At 40.3% G+C, this 23,034-nt stretch overlaps 2 protein-coding genes across 2 annotated transcripts; both read left to right on the forward strand.

Annotated features, from left to right (window-relative positions):
• Positions 1-479: 479 nt before the first annotated feature.
• Positions 480-15,520, forward strand: elmod3 (ELMO/CED-12 domain containing 3). The gene is made up of 13 exons (XM_088932988.1): positions 480-537; positions 1,656-2,866; positions 3,679-3,744; positions 4,198-4,275; positions 5,813-5,882; positions 6,367-6,429; positions 6,665-6,756; positions 7,442-7,565; positions 8,197-8,319; positions 8,562-8,692; positions 8,847-8,923; positions 9,522-9,649; positions 10,080-15,520. The coding sequence occupies exons 2-13, from the start codon at positions 2,831-2,833 to the stop codon at positions 10,313-10,315; spliced, it is 1,224 nt and encodes a 407-aa protein (XP_088789114.1). The 5' UTR covers positions 480-537; positions 1,656-2,830; the 3' UTR covers positions 10,316-15,520.
• Positions 15,521-17,832: 2,312 nt separating this feature from the next.
• pnx (posterior neuron-specific homeobox) lies at positions 17,833-21,968 on the forward strand. Its single transcript, XM_088935501.1, has 3 exons — positions 17,833-18,042; positions 19,053-19,607; positions 21,835-21,968. The coding sequence occupies exons 1-3, from the start codon at positions 17,904-17,906 to the stop codon at positions 21,966-21,968; spliced, it is 828 nt and encodes a 275-aa protein (XP_088791627.1). The 5' UTR covers positions 17,833-17,903.
• The last annotated feature ends 1,066 nt before the right edge of the window (positions 21,969-23,034 follow it).

Genomic DNA, 23,034 nt, shown 5'->3' on the forward strand with positions numbered 1-23,034 from the left:
CACAAATTGAAACGTTTGAAGCATTGAAACAACATCTACTATTACATTTGTACGTTTTCTCATTCAAATACATTAGTAATAGAAAAATATGTGATGTAATTAAGTAGATCTCATTTATTGATCAATACCAAAAATGTTTTGATACATAATTAAAACAGGGTTAAAATATCTGGAGCTGTTTTCTCCTATATCAAGCCTACAATAAAGTGAATTGACCACCTTTGCTTCCCGTAACAGAACTCTTTCGACTGGGTGTTTAAAAGGCTGACGGAAGTTGTTGTTTTAATGTTCTGTAATGTGACTGGCATGTACTAATCGTTAACACTACAATACCCATAGTGCAGCGTAAATCCGCAGCAGCTCAGCACTTGCTCCCAGGGGTTTCTGGGTAACGCAGTTTATAAATACGGTGGGAAGGTCACTATCAGAGTGGGAAGCCGAAGGATGTAAAGACTACAATTTCCATCTCACGTTTCGGCAGAGTTTTAGTAACTTAGAGGGGGAAGGGAAGCCGAGATTGGAGAGAGTGAAACTGAGGTAAAAATAAAAAACTGAGATTTATGATTGTATCCGCTAATGCAAGTGATGTGTTTATAACAAGAAATAATAGTATTACATTGGTAACTTGATTTACAAACTTTCTGAAAAAATGTACGAGGAGTTGCACAGAGTGAAATGGGTTTTGAGAGAATTGTTCTACGGTATAGTCAGCTGTACAGTGTGTATTAAAATGCCGACTGTTTTATTTTACTTTTGAAATATATTTTTAAATTGTTTTATTCACTTAATGTGTAAAACCGTTTAGTAACACTGTATTTACAATTAATGGAGTCGCAGGCGCAGAAACTCAGTAATATATAATTTATGCAGCAAGCTTTTAAGTTAAAGGGTTTTTAAATTCACCTCAAAAGTGGCATCAATGAAAACTTATTGTTATTGTTAAAGCTGGTTATACAGAATACACAAGAAGAAAATGTTTTTTTTTATTTTAAAAAATAATTCTTTAATTCTTTCATCGGCATTTTTTTTTAATTTTTAGAATACACCAATTTAAATAATTGTATTTGTGCCTAGTAAATTGAACAAACGAATACTCTTGTTATTATTTGGGAAAGCTTTCGTTGAGGTTGTAATTATAATGAGGTTATAATTTCTTAGTAGTCTCCTTATATGTATATTTATATTTTTTCATAGAGTGTTTCTGGTCCAGTGTAAATTGTTGAAGTTTTTGTTGCTTTATTTTAACTAGTAAAAAAATACTAGAAAATAATACTGTTCTTCTTAAGTTGCCCTGATAACTGGAACTTTTTTTTAGTAAAGCAAAGCTGAAGCTGTTATATCTTAAAGAAAGAACGGCCAGTTTAATGCTTATTTCATTCTCATTGTATGCATGATATACTGTATCTGTGGATTTAATGCACACCATTGCATGTTGGGTATTCTTGAGACGATTGTTGTTAAGTTTTCTTTTTTTCTGCCGAAGCAGAGCTAATTGACTGTTTGGTGTCCAATGTTATCTCACCTGTTGCATAATCAGTGGGACTATCTTTGTCTGCAGCAGTCTATCTGATGTGGGTTATGGCAAGATGCAAAAGTGCACCTGACAGGTAGGTTGTCACTCGTAATGATTCCTTATTTTTGTCTTTCCTCTCTAGCTCCTGGCACTTGTGGGGGAGAGAATTAAGATCTACAGCACCAAGCAACAGACACTCAGTTGTTCACTGAAATCTGCCGAGAGAGGCTCGGTCTCCATTGAAGAGGAGGAGCTGGAATACCCTACTGGCCCCACATTCGCTAGGCTCTGCAATGCTGCTCCCCAGGCTGTAGTTTCCAGTGGTTGACAAATCCTTCCCCTCAAATACTGCACGGCAGAATTGTGGGGGGCCGATGTAGGCCCCTGTCGCCTTGGTGATTGCTTACTCCTCTCCTGGTGTGGCCACTGGCCTGAACCGTGGTCACTATACAAACGTCTCTCTGGGCCATCATCTGCCATGTTCCATGGTGGGCCCCAGTAGCTTGTTTGAAAGCCCAATTCAACAAAGCGGGACACGCTAAGGTTATGGGCATGTTTCCAGCAGGTGCGTGTCTGACTGTCCGCTGCCGTTGAAGTGGTCAAGTTCCCGAGCGTTGCACGGCAGTGGGCGCCAGCGTGATGCCACGCGAGGCTGGCAGAGCCTGTTTCTCTTGCCTGCCGCCTCGTTCTCCGGAGGGGTCTTGCTGATGGGGGGGGCCGCTGAAGAAGACAGCTGGGCTGCTCGTGCACAAATTGTGTGCTGATGACAGACTCCCATAATCGATCCGTTCATTTTCTAGCCCCTGCTTCTCGACCAGAAGAGGACTCGGCTAGATTCATCGCTGTTTGTTGCTCAGTCACCTTGACGCATCAAGAGCAGGGAAAAAATAAAATAAATAGAAATCCGGTTTTGTGTAAGAAAAAAATTGCTGCCCTTGTCTTGGAATCCAGAGCTTCTGTGTGGATGAATTGATCCAGTGATTTGATTCCATGTTTTGAAAGTTTGAAATTGGCCACAAAGAACTGTTTTGTTGGGTTTTTTTACCCCTTACGTCTTCGTTCTTGCAAACATTTGGATTTACTGCCTCATGTTTTCCATTTCTCCCTTTCTTTTGGTTTTTGGTGCACTGCCATTATATGCATTATTGTTATCTAAAGTGGACTCTTCATTTTAAACACTATGCGTGTCCTCATGGCAGTAGCTGTGTTGTACATTGGCTGCTGTTGGAGACCTCTTAGTTTGTGCTAAAGCTTTCAGGGACTGGGCAGAGGGGCTATAGCCGGAGAGAAGTTGGTCCAGCATTGCAGGTGGATGTCATGGAAGGGGATACTGCTGGCATCGTAAAAGAGGAGGTATGTGTTGTGTGCCCTTGATCAGAAGCCCCACTGGGGATCTCCAGGGTCTCGGTTTATACAGCATGGGAAAGCCACCGCCGGACTCGAGAGTGGTACTTTTGCTCCCACAAAAATTTCGTGTAACTGCATTAACATGGGTGATGTCTTTGACTGCGCAGTATTGCTTTGCATTTCACGAACTCCCAGCGAAGATTTGTAAACTCATTCTGGCCATCAATAGTTTTGGACACTCAAAGGAAGTTTGTAGACAAACTATTTGGATATAGTTATAGATTCTGTCTTGGTCTGGAAATAACTGTCCGGAAAGTTCTTTATCTGCACTTCTCTCTGCTGTGCGGAGTAGATGGGTTTTCCCATTTACTCAGCAGTTATCATTTTCTCGCCACATCCCTGTCAGACTCATAGGCAAGTCATTTGCTTTCAAAGTTATTTCAAAGTGCATTTATGGCCACAAATCATGTTTTCTATACAGTATTAAGAGTATCCAGGTAAGACTTTACAACTGCCTTTAAAATCAGTGATTTTTGACTTCTTAGTTTATAAGAAACTATAGACAACGGTACATTTTGTATCGCTGAAGCAGAAATGCAAATGTATTTGATTTTACTTTCTTGTGTCTGTGTATGCACAGTTACTCAAAATGTTGTCTTAAGAGCCTGCAGTTGCAAAAACTGCAATGTATTTACTGTATTTCTGTACAGCACAATTACAAAAAAATGGTTTGCAGTGACCTGTGTGGTAAACATACTCCTCTATCTGAGCAAGATATAGGGTAATAGTTTGCTTTTTTTGTCCATCTCCTTTTTCAGGGTTCTAATGGGGTACCTCAGGAAAGCAAACCGGATTTAACCAATGGTTGCTCTGCTCATAAAACTGTGAGTATCGGTAATGAATATCTTCAGAGATTATTAAAGCTAGGAACACAGGCTTTCAGTTTTGAAATATGATCCCGTAGGTTTTGCAAAGGCTACAGTAGTTGTTCCTGCCAATTTCATCCTACGGATGAATGTTTCCTGTATTGATTGTTTCATGAAGTTCAAGTAGGTACAGTCGCTGCGTCAGCATGCATAGACTGCACAGGAGCAGATAAAGATTTATTCCATGCTGAAAAGCAAAGAAAACATTTTGGCTGTGTCTCAACAGCTAAAACGTTTTCTCTTTTCTTTTCTTTTCAGTATGGAATAAACCTTTTTCATAGCTGTTGTTGACCATTCACTGATTAACACCAGTTATGAACTGGAAGGGTTGGAGTTTTGAAGTGTTTGCCCCTGGTTTTTGTGGGTTAGGTCTTTACAGTGGTCTCCATTTTTTTTTGTGGTTTTCCACAGGGTACGAATGGGATTACATCAGAATGTCACAACCCTAAGGATCAAGTCAATGGGAGCTCAGCACTCAAATCGGTGCCAGTGAGTATGCAGGTGCTCCCCATGGGTTGAAATATAGCATGCTTGTAAAGAATGTAAAGTATACTGTTATTTGCTATGAAACTACCCTCCATAAATGCAGTTAGACCAAGAAACTTTTCTCTGGAACTCTGACTTCACACTCAGTATTTAAGATTTTACATTGTGGTATAACACAATATGGTCCATTTTTAAATTGCTGTGCAAACCAAGAACTCCAGTCTTATGCACAGCCAGTTTCATGCTGTACATGTTGATGGAGGTTGCATCGTCACATCACATACCTCACACAATGTTCCCTTTCTTCAGAGCTGCTATTAAAAAATGGCGTAGTCTAACTGCACACTTTGCTAAAATAAGTGCTTTGTATTTCTGTCATCTGTAACTTCTGTTAAAATCTGTGATTTTAGTCTGCACACAATTCTATAAAACGTTTAATTGAATAGCTGAATAGTTTCCCAGCACTCAGCATTGTATATTATATATTTATATACAATGTATGGGGAACCTCTTGCAAACTATTATTAAAAGCACTCTGTCCCAGCATTGGTAGTATAGTAATGGTTCTGATTTTTGTGTGTAATATCTTTCCAAATTTGTGTGAGTAGTCTTTAAGAATTGTGGTGGAAATAAAAAAAAATAGTGTTGATTATTATCTATATTCAAGGAAGAAGGAAATAATCAAGATCATTATTTTTCTCTGGGGGGAAAAAAAACTGCTTAAACATAAACATACTACATCTAACTGTACTCTTGAACTGTCACAAGCTACTAGATGTGCACAGAAACTACAAATTTTACATTTTCTTTTGGTTAGTAAACAAATCTTCATCATTTTTGTCACTGTCTGAAAATGTTACGTACTGTATAACCCATTAGAAACTTTCAGAAAACAAAAGTGCCTGTTGCCAGTTTCTATTGTCTTTTGGTTGATAAAACACACAAACGTAAGAATTGTTACAAATTAGTTATTGGGTTTGATACTGAAAATGAGCCTAGCAGTAACAACACCTGTATGTGTTACTGTTGTAGAAATAAATGCTGTTGTCAAATTTAAGAATGTAAAGAATTATTAAAGTATTTTTACTTGTTATGAACACAGATGTTAGGTAGAGTATGAAAGAATCGAATTACTCTAGTTTTCCGTACTTTGTACAGTACCTTATACATCAGGCACATGAACGGTTTTGCTCACAGTTCACCTTTTGCATGTTTAGATCTTGTAGCCTAGACCGGTGCTCTGGCCCTTTATCATTACCAAATTCATTTACTGAGGAGTGAGTTGTTTGCCCACAATTATTTGGGGAAAATAAAAGACCTTGACTTATACAAAAAGCACGTGGCTAGATATTGTATGAAATGACAAATCATCACTTCTTTCTGGTTAGAGAGACTAAGATAAAAACAATTCCCAGTGCTCTAGTGTGTCATAAAGGACCCTGATTTTATATATTTTTTTAGCCACAAACAGTTTTGTATGTTGAGTCAGAAGGCCTAAAGAATGTGTGTCTGAGAATGCTCTATTTGTTTTGTTTTTTAGATTTCAGCTTTGAAGCAGAATGGCCTATTGCAGTCTCTCACAGCTGGAAGGGAGAACCACGAGAAAGAAGGTATGTTTTTCTCTGAAGCAAACTAAAATTGTTGAAGTGGAAGTGAAATGACAAGTACCCCAGATGTACCTTGGAACTGATCAGCTTTTCTCCAGTGAAACTACTCATAAATAACACCTTATAGCTGCAAATTTCCCTTGGACCAGGCATGCACGGAGTTAAACACGGTTGTACGAGGAAGATAAAGATGGATGAGAGCCAGTGAGCACACATGCTTTGCCTATTCCCCAAAGAGTGAGCCTTTTGCCTTGGTTACCAGCCTGCGTTTGAGGTTGACACACAAGGGGAGCTTAGCTAATATTGCTGGTAGTCAGTGCAGGACTCTTTTTGCAGTTTAATCCAGTTGCTTTGGCTCGCTCCTCTCACAGCTTCTCTGGCCGGGCTGCTCCTAGCCCTTGTCCTGCAGTACCCCTTGGTCGCTGGATCTCGTGTTGAATGAGCAGGTGGCTCAGCGGGTTCTCCTCACAGCTGTTTTTTATCACAGAGGTGAGCCCAGAGATCCTACAGGCCCAGGAGCAATGGGAGGCCCTGGAGTGCATACAGCCAGGTGAGCTTCCAGCCTTGTGTGCATGTTACGGAATAATCCATCATCTTCTCTGCAGGACCTTAAATTCTATGCTTGCAGAAAGAAAAACAGACAGTTCTCTTTCTTTCCTTTTCTGTTTGTACAGCAGACCATTTTCATTTTTTCCCCAGTAACAGGCAGTGTCAATGTATAGGGGTTAGGCTTCTCAGAAAAGAGAGACCTCTGGGTGTTTCTAGCTTTTTTTCTCTCCCTGCAGCTTTTTCAGAGGACTCAACTGGTCACACACCCCTGATTTCCTTCAATGAGGCACTGCAGCATTTCCAGACCACAGACCTTTCGGAGTACGTGGTAAGTTGTAAACGGCACGCCTGGTCTGATGGAGAGGATTGTTGCCACATCGTGTTTATCTTCTTAATGTGAGGAAGAAAAAATTAAAGGCAACTGGAATGTTAACACGCATTGTTATTGCAGAATATCAAATTATTTCAAGAAGCATTTGTTTGAGGTCCTCAGATCACTTATTTACTAGCAACCTTAGAACAGTCCTTAAATATTTCTCTTTTATCTATTGTGCTTTCCTGGGCTTATCAGATTGGCAGTCTTCCAAGATCACCCTCATCTATTTCCAAATGTAACTTCTTTTAACACAGTTGGTTAATTAATTTCATAGAATGTGTTCCTACTTTATATAACAGTATAAAATGTGTATAGTAGTAGCCCTTGTATCCAGCATTCTATTCCAGTTCTGAATGTCCACCTAATAAAATACTGCAACTTCAGCAGAAAAAGAATGAGTTCACAGAGACTATCTTAACACCCCATGGACTGACACTCTCAAAAAAAAAAAAGAGGCCCCACTTTAAGTGGGACTTTCTCTGGCAAAGCTAGGAGGTTTGTGATGAAGTATTTGTCAGCTTCATATTAAAAAAAAAAGGATGCTCAGGACTTTAAAATGTAAAAGAAGATAGTTTGTTATACTAAAACCAAACGAGCTTTTAAAAGGATAATATTTCTCCGCCCAATCCACCTTCAGAAGAACATCCAGCCTACAGTGCGACGTACAGGCCTCGCTGCCATCACACACTTCCTGTTTGGCCCACCCAGACTGCACCGTGAGCTGCTGCAGGAGAGGGATCTGGTGTTTGCCATCGCACAGTGTGAGTGCTTGCTGCTACAGGGCCAGCGAATAACAGCCTTTCACTGCATATCCCATCCCACCCAAGATATCCCGTGCTTTGTTTTTGTGACTGACGTCCTGTACAAATGCCCATCTCTTTTTGTCCTACCTGCACATCAATGCCCCTTTGCCTAAGGTTTTTAGTCTACTCCATGCTACCTCAGCATACAGGCTCTGGGCTCTCAGCCACCTGTTTCTCATTTGCCCTCAGAGTACTCTGTCCTCAGTACTCCCGGAATACCTGATTCAGGAAAACTGTGTTTTTAAGATATAGTAGTCAAGGGGGTATAATGTATTTCTGGATCACATAAGCCATGAAGCCTGCAATACATAAAATGCAGACAGAGTGACTTTACTTTAAGGTGGTTAAAGGGGTAGCAGTTAAAGTTGCCCTGTCAATGTCTTTGGCACTGCTACACCTGGCATGGCTGCCCTGCTCTTCTTCATTCTAAAGCCTCCTAATGGTCAGGAGCACTGGCGATGGCTTCTCCTGTTCCCATTCTGTGAGTCGGCCCCGCTTCACTGCAGGGAAAAGCCTTGGGTCCAGCAGCCAGAATGTCTCCAGGAAAGAAGAGTTTCCTAGTGTTGTAATCTGGCTTTGCATTCTGCAGGCTCTCTGGATAACAGCCAGAAGGTACACACACGAGTGCTGCAGACTATCTACAAGAGGCTCACTGGCAGCCGTGTGGACTGCCCTCGCTATGGGCCACACTGGGAGGCTCTGGGATTCCAGGGTAAGCAGATGATTTTGAAGTGACCTCTTTTCCCTGGAGGGGCTTCTGCTTCTTGAGGGACTGTTGGGATTCTGTGCACAGATTTAAGACGGTCATATGTGTTGGTGGATTTCCAGTCTCCGCTTTAATGAGTTTCATGACCAGGTGCGATCATGACAGGACAGTCTCTACTAATCAGTGGTGCAACTTCTTTTAGATCTATTTTTTGGTGTTTCCTCACTGTGTGTGTATGTGTGGAACAGGCACAGACCCTGCCACGGACCTGAGAGGAACTGGCTTCCTGGGATTGATGCACACGCTGTACCTGGTCATGGACCCAGAGACACTCCAGCTGGCTCGAGACATCTACAAGCTCTCCCAGCACACTACTCAGGTCAGCAGTCATATGTTTACCCCGAACACTGACCAAAAAGGTGAACAAGTTTCCATTCATTCTTACAAAGTAGAGGCTCAGAACTGGATCTTAGTCAAAATCAAAAGGAACAGACTGGTGCAGTCCATTTAACTGTGTACTACTTGTTTTACAGAATTTCCCCTTCTGTTTGATGTCTATTAATATTACTCGCATTGCCCTCCATGCCCTACGAGAGGAGTGCCTCACTAAGTAAGTAGTGCAGGTAACCTGCATTAAAACGTATTGTAGCAGAATGTCATTTGCTACTGCTATATGGTAAGGTGAAATCTTAATTGTATACACTCCTTCCTGCAAGCAGGGTTTTAGTAAATTAAAACGAAAGGTAGAGAACGTGTCTTTAGTCTCATGTTAGATGTCTTGGATTCTTTGATGCTCTGCGGAGTGTCTAAGAAGAGACACATATTGACTGAAAGAGCCTATCCTTGTATAGTTTAAGTAGGTAGCTGCGTCAGCATGCGTAGGCCGCAAAGGAGCAAGTAAAGGTTTATTCCATGCTGAAAAGAAGAAAAAACACACAAACTGAAGAAGGCTCCACAGCCAAAATGTTGTTTCTTTTCTTCTCTTTTCGGCATGGAATAAAACTTTACTTGCTCCCTTGTATGGTTAAGATGACCTTGGAGTAAAGCCTATGTCCACATGTGAGCTGGAGTGTCCGTCAGATTAGCCATTTTGTGGCCAAAACCAGGATTTTAAAATTCATTGTGAATAAGAGATGAAATGCATTTTGTGCAGCTGAAGAGTATGTGGGAGTGTGCATGTTCCTGGTTACTGATTCGGTTGTTTTTAGGGAGTGCAATCGCAGGCAGCAGGTGGTTGGGGTGCTTAATGATTTCTACGTCGCCACGTTCCTGCAACTGTACCAGATCTGGAAGACGCAGTGCAAAACCATCTCTGATTCTGGCTTTGTACTGAAAGGTAATGATGGAGAAGGCATCCTCAGTCTGGTGTTACACGCCCAGAGCTTTTGTCCACGTTGTTGTTAATTTTCTCAACAGCTCATTTAATTTAGCAGTACATTGCCAAATATGTATAAGAACATTTAGAAAAACATTTAGTCCGTCCTTATTGTGTGATTACCTCATGATCCTTGAATGTTCTTCAGCTGCTTCTTAAACAATCCTCGACAATCAGCTACAACTGCATAACTCTGAAGTTTATTCCAGACTTGCTCAACTCTTCTTGTAAACATTTTTCAGTCCTACATATCGTAGCTTTTAAGTTTTGCTTGTGTTGATAGGTTAAGGTTTAATCAAAGCCACACTAATGGTTCCCTCAGCTTGTCTTCTCAAGTACACCGTGTCCTAGAATAGCTCATCCGAATCCCCACATTGTTTTTCCATTGCAGAAGTGGAAATGTTTGCCAAGAAAAATCCAAAACAGCTCTTGCGGCGTCTGGAGGGGTTCTTGCATGAGCGCCGGGCCGGGGGCGGCGGCCTGGTACCCGAGACTCCTTCCCAAAACCCCTCTCCCAGGTCTTCGCAGTTGGGCCCCTCTGCAACGCGGTCCAGTGGCAAGGAAATGAACTTCATCGGTGTGTGCGAGCTTCCACCCGAGATGGAAGGAGAGGCCCGGCTCATCTAATAGGACATGCTCACAGGTGGAGAGGGACCCAGACCGGTCAGGAGATGTCAGTAACGCTTCATTATCACCAAACGTTTTCCACACAGCAGCACTGATGGGCAGGGTGAACTGAGGGCTTGAGAGAGGCTGTGCTAAAGGGCTCCCACACAACCTGGAAGGCTTCTCTCATTTATATTCACAATGCAGCTGGTACAAATGTGTCATTTCTTGTATTGAACCAGTGTGGAAAGCTCCTTAAAAAGCAAGCTCTTCACAGTTGTTTTACATTACTGATTCTTGAAGGTGATTGCAAATATCCCAAATATGTAGGTTCATATTTAAAATGTAATAAAAGGACTTTGTTGGTTATGGCTGTGTGAAAGAATGTCATTGAGATGGGCAACCAAATTTGAAGCATTAACCTCAAACAGCCAAGATTCAGATCATCTGAACATCTGTAATAAGGAGTAATGTGTCTTCAGCTATAAAAGGAGAAGATCGTTTGATTGTGAGGGATGAAAATTAGCTGATATGGTAGTGTTTTGACAGATAACTGGTTAAAGTACCCTGAAGATTAGCCTAAAGGGAGTGTGGGAACCCTTTTCCATCTGCAGAGGTAGGGATGAATGGAGTTCAGGAATTTACTGACACTTTGGAGTGATCATAACATTACAACTTGATGCTGAGTAGAGTTTTGTAGTGGTTTGCGATTCTAAGGTGCTTCAGATTGTCTGAAATAGTCTCAGCACCACTGGGTACAGCACTGTCATCTGCCTCATTTAAATACCATCCAGACATTAAAAATGTTTTCAAATAAATGTTTTAAAACTAGGTTGAAGTAGGTGCAGGTGCAAAACAGCTTATCTTTTCAGACTGATGTTGCCATGCTGTCTCAAGTTAAGCTCCACAAAGCTTCCCAATCACAAGAGCAAACAGTTTACTAAGCCTTTTGACTGGAGATAAAATTAAATGATTAAACTTCAGACTTTAATAATTTAATGCAAATTAAAGGTAGGTTCTAAAATTACTCTTTTATCCTCTTGCTATTTTTTTCTCCCATCATGAAATGTTGAGGTTACACTTGAACATGTGCACTTCCTGTTGCAAAAGGCTTTGTGAATTGTTCCTTCCATTGCGCTCAATCTTGGCAGTATTCTCTGTGCTAGCCGTAGATAGTGCTGTTGCTCAGGATGTGAAGTATTCACCTGGTCAGTAGATCCCTGCTATATTTTCATTTGTGCTTTCCAGCTACTGCTTCATGCTGCGAGTTTAAATGTGTTTAAATATTGGTGACATAACCATGCAGCCACCCTTTTACAAGTAGCTGTAATCCATGTGCTTTGTTCTGTATACCCCTGACCACAGGATTTTGTAAACTCAGGTTTCAGTGGCGTTTGGCTTATGTTACCAGTTACACTTTGTTTATAATGGTAGGACACTAATAAACACCAGATTTAACCTGGTGGTTAGTCAGAGAATTAAAGCTAGTCGTTTTCTTCTCTTGTTTTATCCTGTTTACCCCCATAAAATAAAAATGTGCATTACTTGATATGACAATGAGCCATGTTTTTGACACAATCTTTAGGTATGAAAAGAGATTAATCATTCGGTATTGTGGCTGTTAGATTTATCATCACCCTTGACAAAGAACCTGGTGCACTTTACGTTTGGAACACTACAGCTCAGACAAAACAGGTAATTTAGACCTTTTCAGCATGCAAACAAATTATAGCCTTCATTCTTTGAGGACAACAAAATTGACAGCACTGGATAAAATCAATGTGTAGAGTGATCCTTGTAAATTTTTTAATTTGATCTTAATTTTATGCAACAATATTGGCTAGGTTGCCCAATTACTATTGATACTAAATGATTTAGATAATATACACAAAGCTGAAGTAGTGCAAAGGAGAGTTTTCAGTTCTAATTCTGCCTACATTTAAAGCTATAAATTGATCCTGTTTTTTGAGAAACATAAATTTACAGAAGGTATAATTTAGATATTTAGGTTTTGTTTATTTAAAATCTGAGTCCTTTTCATTTTAAGGGGCTAGCAGCAGTTGCTTAATGATAAAATCAAAACACTGAAAACGAACGTGATGAAACTGACCAAGCAGAACTTTACTGAATTAGCAGAACCACAATTAATAGCAGGAAACCTTGCCAGCTTATTCATTCTTAAAATCATGAGGATTAGGCATTATATCAGTTCGTGACAATGAGGATCCCTCTAATTAAGCAAATTGGTTGGACTAAATTTTACAAGCGTATTTCAAGTTTTTTTATAACTTTTTCTTGAATCTTGTGCTGTGAGGCTGTACTGAGGGAGTATTGTACAAATGTGAATGCATGAATGCGGAGTGCTGAATGTTTTATTAATAAATTCCATGTATGTGTGAGATCACCACTCATGTATTTCAACAACAGTTTCTTCATTTAGTTATTGGTATGTTGGATAACACTTTGGTATAACAGATCTAATACTGATAGTTTTCTTTGTTGTATATAAATGGTGACAAATCTCTGGTGGACATGTACAGTTTAAAATGCATCACAACTCAGTCATTTGTACAACAACTTGAATATAAAGCACTTCTATCTGTATGGCATATGGAAATTGATACAATTGCAAAACCTGTTAAAGACAAAATTATTTGACTCTTTTTACAGTGGAATTGGATTTAAATCGTATGGATTGTTGTGACAACAGTCAAAACCTGTTGTGGACAAAGTTACTCTTAACTAATATTTTTTTTAAAGAAAAAATAAGTTGAGCACAAAGTTTTACAGGTCACCGAGGGTAATCTTTGTGAGATACTGAAGGAACGGCCTTTTACTTGACAGATACAAAGCTAATACAATGGTTGACTGAGGAAGCTAGGACAACGATTAGTTAAATGGGGTTTGGTAACAGATACTCATGATTTTAAACAAAGTTGTCTCTGTAGTTTGCCTTACACATGTCAGAGATTGAAGCAAGGAACTACTGACACGCTCCTGTAATGCGTTTAACACTGCAGTAAACATCACCGTAAAAATCCTCCTGACTTCCTGTACTGTCTGATAAGTGCTATGCAGTTAGAGATCTATTTTACTGGTATCTAGTGTCTAACATAAAATATGCTTAATGGTTCTTTGAAAAAAGTTAAAAGCTTAATTATTTTATAGTGTAGTTAAATGTTTGCAGTATGCCAATGAGTGAATTACCCTGTTGTAGAATGCATGTAGCCCATAGACCATGGGAGTCTGCAGTGCAAAGGAAGCTTCTCTTTGTTCTGTGTCTGTTGTATTGTCACTGCACTGCTGGGAGTCTGTCCAACAGAAGGGGTCACGATCTCTGTGTGTTTCAGTTTATTCCACCAGACTTGAGGGGCTGTTAAGCATTTGTACCTCCCCTGCTGCTTTATTACAACAAATTGGACCCTTACAATTCTGTATTCAACCACCTACTTACCCAGGCAGCCACAGTCTTAGGATGCTTTTTGGGGAAAAGGGGAACATGAAAATCCCCAAAAGGGGAACTATCCACAGAAAAAGCCCTTTACTGTATAAGGGAGACTATTACATGGGCATTATACTTCTGTATTTACCTTGCACTTGAACCAGCACTTTCCTCTGTTTAATAAAAGTACAAGTGCTGCAGTGCTTTATATATTACCTGCTACCTTAGAGTTAATATAATCCAGCAAGGCAGGGTTGTTATTCCATAAGGGACATTCAGGCCTCTCTCACACTGTTCTTATTTTGAAATGAGCAGTGTTGTGCACATTTTTGTTCAACATAAGTGCTACTGTCATCAGATTTCAATTGTTTTCAGATGAGTTGAATCTCCGTTTCAGTCCGTTACACGAAATGGGCTGCTGTCTTTTGGAGGTGAACACTGCTGTTTGCACCTGCTCTGTGTGGCATGTGCATCGTGAAGCCCTACTTCTTCATCCCCTTGATAGTGGTTTGGACTTCTGGCGCACAGCTACTGTTATGTTCGATCTGGTTCACATCCAGCTCTGGTGTGAGGGGGCTCGGATCAAAGGAAGATGAAATAGCTGCATCGTGGTTCTGGCTTAGCTCGGTGTTGCTGGGGTTTGCATGCAAACTTTAGCCAAAAAAAAAAGCAATGTACTTATTTATGGCACCTTATATCCTAGTTAAGGAGCATGCACTCTCTGTAGTAGTTTGACTCCTTTGTGATTGAGCAGAGCAGCATTGTTCCTCCAGCAGTCCAGAATCACCATGAGGCTGGCAAAATGGCTTTTGCAGCATTGGTGCTGGCTCAACTCTACCAGAATCTTATACATTCACAATTACTAAGACTTATATGCAGTATACAGTATAGAACCAGGATCACTGCTGATGTTAACCAGTAATACTCTTGCAGACTAACAACCCATAAGCATGAAATAGCTTCGCCTCTCACTTGTCAGAACTTCAGACCAAACAGGAGCTGAGTGCTTGTTTGAATTGTTCACTTTTCAATGAAAAATACATGCCTTTTGTTATGCACTGACTGAGCAGTGTAGTGGCTTTAACCTACAAGAACAATGTGTTAGGCTGCTGTTTTTTTTTTTAATTTGCGAAGGCTTTAATTTTCACCAAGTATTCAAATATATGCAAATGGCTAGGTCCTGTACATTTTTAAGTGTTCTAGATGGAAATACATTTATAAATTTGGAACAATATATGTAAAATCTCACTGCTTACAGTGAAAATGATATGTTTGCCCACATACACACTTCTGCAAATCTATGTAAATGAAGCCATGTTCAAAGGGCTTTTGATAATCTTAGGAAAGGCATATATATTTATGATACTTTTGTCTCAGGATGTGTTTGCCTTCTATACTCAAGTAATTTAATTAGAGTGAGGAATTCAAAAAACCTTTTGACTGTTGTTGCTACCAAAAATTACCAAGACTTGAAATAAAATGCTTACTTTTAAGTTCCCTAATTAAGAATTCTTTTTCACCTCCAATGCATAGTCTGTTTGCTTGGCTTTTTGATTTCTCTCTTGGATGTCTGCTTACTCTCTAGATCCTTATTAATTGTATTCATTGAGACAAAGCAACTTCCTATTCCCTGAATTTTACTTTGTTTCATATTAATTTGTTCCTTAATGCATTGTATCTGTGTGAATTGTAGAAGATCTATTTTATAACTCGTTACTGCTAAGTATATACAGTTGTACATTGTATGGAGAAGCATTACAAATAAATTACATTTGAAGACTATAGTTCTTGGCCATTTCATTTCCACTCTAGAACTCTGTTCTTACACAGTATGTTAAAACACGTTTGATTGCAGAACAAGACTGTATGGCTAATGTAATACTATTGACAGGCAATGGTGGAAATACAGTACAAGCAATAAGTGGTTTGTGCTACAGGTGATCCAGAAACAGGTGTATACAAGTCATTGGAGAGGCATACAACCCATAAAACGGATGAATTCCACAAACAGTTCTATTTTCGCATCTGACAAAAACTGAGAATGGTCTATGCTTATCACATTAAGATCTAAGAATTCTTGTGAGAAGCTGGAATCCTTTATCCTTACGCATTCACCCTGTGCGTGTGCCGAGTGTCCAAGGGAGACGTACTGCGCCAAGCTCTATGCACTAAAACCCCTCCCTCCAAGGGCAAGCGCTGTAAGAGGCAGAAGGCACACGCCTGACAGCTGCCCATTCATTCTCTATAGCCTTCTATCCCACTGGGCCCCGGGACGAGAGCTGGGGTCGTAAAGGGTCACCACTGCTTCCAACATCTGCTAATTGTCTTGCTAGGCGGGCCTCACCTCACATGTCCTTCACTTTATATCCTGAAAAGCACCTGAGCAGTTCAATGGAAAGATTCAGGAAAACTGCTCTGTGTTTTTGGAACAGGAGTTTAAAATTCCCTGCTTCTCTTCTAAACTGTTTTCCTTATCTGCAAAGTCAGTCATCCACCCAAAACGTACACCACATAAAGGAAACTTTTAAAATAAGATTAACTTCTAAGGGTAGAATACATCCTTTAAAGCTAATAACAAGGGTTAGTGTAGTCTAAAAAACATTCCTTGACAACATTTTCTGTATTTTAACTCAGTCATCTGGTTGACTGCTTTTTTTATTTATAGTCTTTTCTCAGTGGATGAAACATTTACTTCTGCATGAGGAGTAAAATGGCTACCGGCAAGAGGATACACGTTCCTTGTCATTAAGTACAGCGAACCACTGATTTTGAAAACGTGACTGAAAATTGATCCAAGGTATTCTTTACATATAAAGGGCTACCTTGGTGTGCCGAATGGTGCTAGTAGGCAAAGTAAGCAACGAAGATTGTTATAAAACTACAAGACGTTTACTTCTGCTGGGTAATGGTTAATACAGAGTTTAAGAAGCGATAGCATAACAGTTTGTCATTTAAACTACCATGGAAGCCACGCATCACAAATGTTTTATAATCAATGTTTGCCGGTACTACTGATACTCAAGTTAGCCATAATATCAGTATGGGTTTGACGCGTTCCTGCCTTATGCTCCCGTGAGAATCTATGTTACGTCTTAATCTTATGTTAAGTACGAAATGAAATGTATTATGTGTACGCCCTAAAATCACCCTGGTTATTTGGAATCAAAGTAGAGCTCCTTGTCCCAGTTTACTTTGTTCCGACCTTTTTTAAAACTCATTTGGGAAGAAAAATAGTTCCGAACTTTCTATATCGTTGAAACATACCGTGGCGTGCACGAAATCGTGAAATCCGCAGGATCCCCCACTAAAATATTCAGTGTAATGGTAATTTGCGGGTATTACTGAAGTGTTGAGCATCATTGACTACTAAGTGCTGTAATAATCTAGAAGGCGTGGTGTCTACACTAACTTTAGAAATAGTGGCTTGTTATGGTGGAATTAAATTGAACATTAATGCTATACGCGAACCCGACCCCCTCCTCCAAACTTTAGACACATCCTATCTATCAAAATAACACAAATGAACTTATTTAAATACAAATACAATTTAATCGGTGAAACTTTTTTTTCTTGTACGGACAAAAAAATAGGACAAAAACCATTTGCGCAACAATGTTTATTATATGCCGCGCGATTTCATTTGCATCACAACTACACTTCACGTGTCCTACCAGCGTAAAATCACAGAATTGCAAATTAATGACACGGAGTTCAACAAAAAGGTACAAGCTTCTAAAGAACAAGGGCACATTTTAACCAGATCTTCTGTAATAAAGCAGAAAGTGTGCACACCCCCAGCGGTGAAAGGACATTAGCATTTTAAAGCAGGGGTTCAGGCAATTCCACTGAGGTAAAGTGCATCATCTGTTACAGCGTTTGCATTTCCAAAGTAAGATTTAATCTTAAATGAGGTTTACTGTTTGCAATGGCTTTTTTGTCCTGTAATCACCATGGTTCATAAATTATCGAGGACTTTCTTAAGAAAACACACATGTTAATTTCACAAGTGCGAGCGTCGTGTGCTGGGAAGAGTATAAATGGAGGCCGCGCCGGCGGTGCCTAGCCAGTTCAATTCAGCTGTCAAAAGAGTTTCAAGTTTACTTCTGCGGTTTTTCTTTAAACATATAATGTACTTTTTAAACTAATCTTTCTACAATCATACGCAGAATGCAGTCTGGAACGCTTCCATCACTGAGCAAAGTATCTTTTTCTGTGAGCGATATTTTGGACCCTACTAAATTTCTTGGGAGACGTAGCCGAGTTCACCGCGCAAACGGAGTCGAATACCATACACAGAAAAGTAATGGTAAGATTTTATTTTCCTATGTATAGTATTCGTGTATTCTAGCGCCACATTATCGAAAAGGCGCCATATATTGCCTAAGAAACGGCCACGGTGCCACAAGATAGCGCTGCGGAATCGCTGTGCTGTGTTGCACTTGCCACACAGCGAGCTGGAGAACGTAAAACCGGGGGCACAGCAGCACACTAATCTAGTCCAGGCACTCCAAAGTAAATTATCGTGTTTTTCGAGTTAAGGCAGCAGTTATTAAACGTGGGAAACGTTTACGAATCATTCACGAAACATTTAACAGTTCTGTTGGGTTCTGTTTCCACCACGCACGAAAATAAACGGGCGGTTTTATTTTGAAAACATACATTTTTTTATGACGCTTGGCGCACACAACAAAGGGGCGATTGGATGGGCTAGGTCGTGCGTATAGTATGTCGTTATCCCAAAACCTGCTTTGTCCCCCACGCCCTGCTTGGAAACCATGAACCGAACCTCAAGGGGAAATGTTCTAAGTATCCGAATTTAGAGCTATTTGCAAACTAGTGATCCAAACCATATATAGTGCCTTGCCGCAGGCACATTCTTATTGAGGCCCATGGCACTGGCTGTTTCACAGTTCCAAATACACCATTAAAAGCAAATTGGTTCCCTCTGCTTTTCTTTTAATCTTGCCACTTTTATTAAAACTATTGAATTATACGCCCTTGGCTCATGTAAGTAACTGTGGAATATTTTAAGATTTTCTGTTTTATATGTATTGAACGTTTACCGAACTTTTATTACATAGGCCCGCTGTTATTTGGTTCTCTTGCATGTGAAGACGCTCTGTCGAGAAGAAATGTAATATAACGTGATTACCTTGATTTGAATCAGTAGTACAGCGTTGACACCAATGTATTAGTGTTGATTTCCCGTGAATCCACAATTTATCGTATACTTCTAATAATAAAATAATCTAGACTTTTACCATGTGACAAAAGCAGACGTTAATAATCTCTTGGGGCCTCTCTGTTTTCTTTCAGGTATCAAAGATTGTCAACAGGAAAGGCCGGACAGACAAACCGACGGCTCAACAGACTGTACTGCAGAGCTCTCTGCCCGCCGTGGTGAAACCGCTGACCCGTGTCCTGCGGCATTTTCACCCGGGACCGGCGAGAGCCCCGTTTCCCAGAGCAACCTCGAATCGCCAGCTCCGCACGGCCGCAAGCCAAGCCCGGCAAAGCCCAGATGCAAGTCCCGGCGGATCCGGACAGCCTTTACATTCGAGCAGCTCCGAGTCCTCGAGAACCACTTTCGTGCCAGGCACTACCTGTCCGTCTACGAGCGCTACGGCATCGCCACGGCGCTGCGCCTGTCCGAAACGCAGGTGAAGATTTGGTTTCAGAACCGCCGCACGAAGTGGAAGAAAGAACGCGGGGGAAAGGAGGCAGAAAACATGGAACAAGGCGTCCAGAATAACTGCCTCTTCCCTCTGCCTTTCCCCGCGGCTTTACCGTGCACACCGCAGGGCACCCTGAGAGACTGTTACCCACCTTTCAGTCTGTGCTCGCAGCCATCTTTGCTGTCCCCATTAGTTGGTAGACCCGTTTTTTAAATAGGCGATTTCCCCCCCTAAATTAAATGTTTACTCTCTTAAATGTTAGAAGAAAGAAGGGCATTTCTGAACACTTTTTCAAATTCCCTGGTGTGAAAGTTTACAGCCAGAAACAAAAACAGTCTGCTTTAAGGACCGCATTCATAAAGCGTCTTCGCTCTTTTTCTTGCTTGTGAGAAAACGCAGAAATATATTCCATGATACGAATTTTGAGTAGCTAAATCGTTGTTGGTTTTATTAATACCATGAGTTGTTTTTTGTATTTTCAAAATCCGGGAGGTAAACTTAACGTGACATTAATGGATAAAGCACCACATGTAGCGCTGCGTTCGCTCAAACTGGAAGAAAAACGTAGACTTGCTTGGATGTATGGAAATAATCGTTCTAAACATTTCACATAGTGTGAAATTCAGAATGTCTCTAACACCAAGAAAAAAAAAAGTGTATTTTTGTACCAAGATTTACTATATATTGATAAGATGATGTTCTTTTTGTAAAAAAATAAACAATCTGAGATAATTTAATATGCACTAACATCTGTATTGAATTCAACCGGAACATTATTGTTTCTTAAAGTTATTTAATTTGGAAGAGCAAAAATAAGTGTCGATCTGGGACGCGATCCTTGTGTCTGACTCAGTCCCTTAGTTTACCTCATTGAATGTGCAACTTCCTTGCCAATTACGGTGACTCAACTAGATATTTCTCTGTTGTAAGTCATGCAAAGTTGCTTTAAGTTCATTGTTAAAGGGAAAGCTAAGAACAATGTAGTGGTTACATTTCGTTTTGTTTTCGAATGAAAGTGGGGATTTTTTTTCTAAATGTTTTTGTAACAATTATTACGCTTTTGCTCTGTTGTAAATAAAGGTTTCCGAAATCATCTTCGGTGGGATTAAACAGTGTTGTCTTTAATCTGAAACATGTTTATTCTAACTCGAGTAGAGAGTACAAGGACATTTAGTAACTGTGGCAAAGCAGGAGGAGTTTGTGGCTGAAGTAGAAAAAAGTACTGAGAATATAGGGTACTGTGTCACCAATAGCTCCTTACCCTCTGAGAGTCCTATCTTAAACAAAAGACTGGCCTTCGAGACACAGCCAAAACATAAGTCTTGTTAAAACGTGTTATGGGCAATCTTTTTTTATTTCTGCACATGGCGCACGTATCCATCGTCATTTGCCCGTGCTTCTCTTGCGCGTTTTGTATGTTTCATGTTAAACCCAAACCCTCTGCACTGTCATATTTACAGGTTAATGCACAAAGTATACTTATGTCCTTTATAGTGCCAGATAGGAAATTTAACAAATAAGAAATATAAAGACTGTAAATGACATAAATGGAAAACAAACAACAATTGTAAGCCTTAAAATATAGAAATGCAAATAAAAAAGATGGTGTGTGAGATAGAGACATACGATGCATGCATGTTGTAAAAATAAACTATTCCAAATATATCAGTTGTCCAAATTAAATGGGTGAATAACCATGGGAATAAAGGATATCCTGGTTCCACTGTGTTTAAATCCAGGTAGCCTAAATGAATACCCTGTTGAAAGGAGCTCAGATGAAGTCAGATGTGGCACACAGGGAAAATGAGCACATCAAGAACAAAGGTACTTTTTTCACACTTGTTCTGAAAGTGTCCAGATTTGGGTAAAGTTCTGGAACAGGTCTCTTGTTATACTATGATTCTAAATAGGACCGTTCCATCTTCACACATGGTAACTCCAAGTTGAGGAAGATGACTCCAAATGCCATGGCTGAAACGTATCTGTTTGTCCGACCTGGCGGTAGCAAAACAAACATTAGAGCTGAGAACATCGGCATTCCCTCCAAGATTATTGGATCTCGGCATATTTTGCTATGATTTAAATGGAGCTCTCAGCAACCTGGATCCATGGTGTGGGAGGGTGAGAAGAGTTCTTCCGCTGATGTAGTCAAAGCCTTATTGCTAGGGAATCCCAAAGGTAATAGAGTCTAACCAGCAACTACTGCTTAACTGATATACCGAATGAAGGGTCAAGTGGGCACCAATGGAGTTTTTAACGAAAGGTCAGGAGGGATAAAGGCAGCCAAACTAATTAAACCCAGCTGCCGCAAGTCACACTAATTCTGACGTAAGCGCTCAGTCTCCATATATACCACACGTCACCCTCTCCTGTTCCCCACCCATTGTTCGCATCCCTCCTCCACCTCCTCGCCACCTTTGCAGCTGCCCCCTTGGTTGGCTGGGGGTCGTCCAATGGCCGGGAGGTTGGCCCTCCGCCAAGTCTCCACATCTCAATAAACAATCCTACTTCCACTGCTGTCATTCTCCATGAAGACCTTGAGGAAACAGCTCAATGAGGAGTTTAGATCCCTAAGCAACAAGCAAGCGAACAAGTGTACAACCCCTATGTGTTTGGGGAATACTCTGGGCTTTGGTTTCAAACATAACAATATGGTGGCATTTATGTTGAAATTGGACTTTTTTTCAGTGTATTCAATGTAATCTTTCTAATTACCTCAAAATATTTTAATTACTCTAACACTCACTAAAAGGCAGTACTCAGCATGTAAATGGGGGTTTCCAGAAGAATACTTCATTAAATACCTAGAGCATGTTAAGAAGTGCCTCTGTCAGTCATATCGTCTCCAGATTATTGGGCTCTTACTGAAAACAGGAAAAGGCCTTTTTAATGTGGTTTGGACAGAGAGCATTTTTTAATTGAAGCCAGAAAACAATTTTTGTCTCAGCAGTTCTGGGTAACATGATTCAGGCCTGAAGAGCTAGTTAATGCAGTTTTAACAGGGCTCAGCAGTGATGGAAGAAGACTGTTTTTCTCTGTCAAGGGATCAAGGTTTCTTCTTTGATTATCCAGATTACTATCAAGGGATGCCTCTAGATCACGACGTTGTATTACGTATTGTGTGTTTTGTATTTGTGTTGTCATTTTTTAGCTGCGGATCACGCCGAAACTGCTCGAGCATTTTTCCCAATGGAAATTATCTTCCAAAAGTGAATGTTTCTGCCTGTTTTTCGTCAGTTAGTTTACGAGAATGATACCAGATTCTCAATTACAGTGATGACCTGGAGACCCCATTATGAAGCAGGGAATTTAATGGAATAAACAGAGTGAACTACCTCAAGGGCACAGCAGCAGTGCTTCTCCCAGGAGCTGATCCAACAGCCCTGTGGTCTGGAGTTTAGAGGCCTAACCACTGCTGCTGCTCCCTTGAGTGAGATGCTTCTCTTCTGAAATCTCATGTATTCATACTTCTCCATGTGTTACCATTTTCTGTGTTTCAATCAAATTCCATTAGCATCAATAAATACAAATTTGGCTGTGGGAATCAGGGAAATATGTATAAATGTACTCTGTTACATTCCATAAGGACGTCTAAGGAACGTAACCGCAAACAGTTTGTGTCT

The sequence above is a fragment of the Atractosteus spatula genome, chromosome 2 (genome assembly GCF_055471065.1).
Source record: "Atractosteus spatula isolate fAtrSpa1 chromosome 2, fAtrSpa1.hap1, whole genome shotgun sequence".
Lineage (NCBI taxonomy): Eukaryota > Metazoa > Chordata > Actinopteri > Semionotiformes > Lepisosteidae > Atractosteus > Atractosteus spatula.

What these genes read in the sequence shown, in the direction of transcription:
- elmod3 (XM_088932988.1), top strand. Translation starts at nt 2,831, where the DNA reads ATGGAAGGGGATACTGCTGGCATCGTAAAAGAGGAG. An exon ending in CTGGCATCGTAAAAGAGGAG is followed by an intron (nt 2,867 to 3,678) that starts GTATGTGTTGTG and finishes CTCCTTTTTCAG; the next exon opens with GGTTCTAATGGGGTACCTCA. An exon ending in TCTCCCAGCACACTACTCAG is followed by an intron (nt 8,693 to 8,846) that starts GTCAGCAGTCAT and finishes CTTGTTTTACAG; the next exon opens with AATTTCCCCTTCTGTTTGAT.
- pnx (XM_088935501.1), top strand. Translation starts at nt 17,904, where the DNA reads ATGCAGTCTGGAACGCTTCCATCACTGAGCAAAGTATCTTTTTCTGTG. An exon ending in CCATACACAGAAAAGTAATG is followed by an intron (nt 18,043 to 19,052) that starts GTAAGATTTTAT and finishes GTTTTCTTTCAG; the next exon opens with GTATCAAAGATTGTCAACAG. An exon ending in TTTGCTGTCCCCATTAGTTG is followed by an intron (nt 19,608 to 21,834) that starts GTAGACCCGTTT and finishes CCACCTTTGCAG; the next exon opens with CTGCCCCCTTGGTTGGCTGG.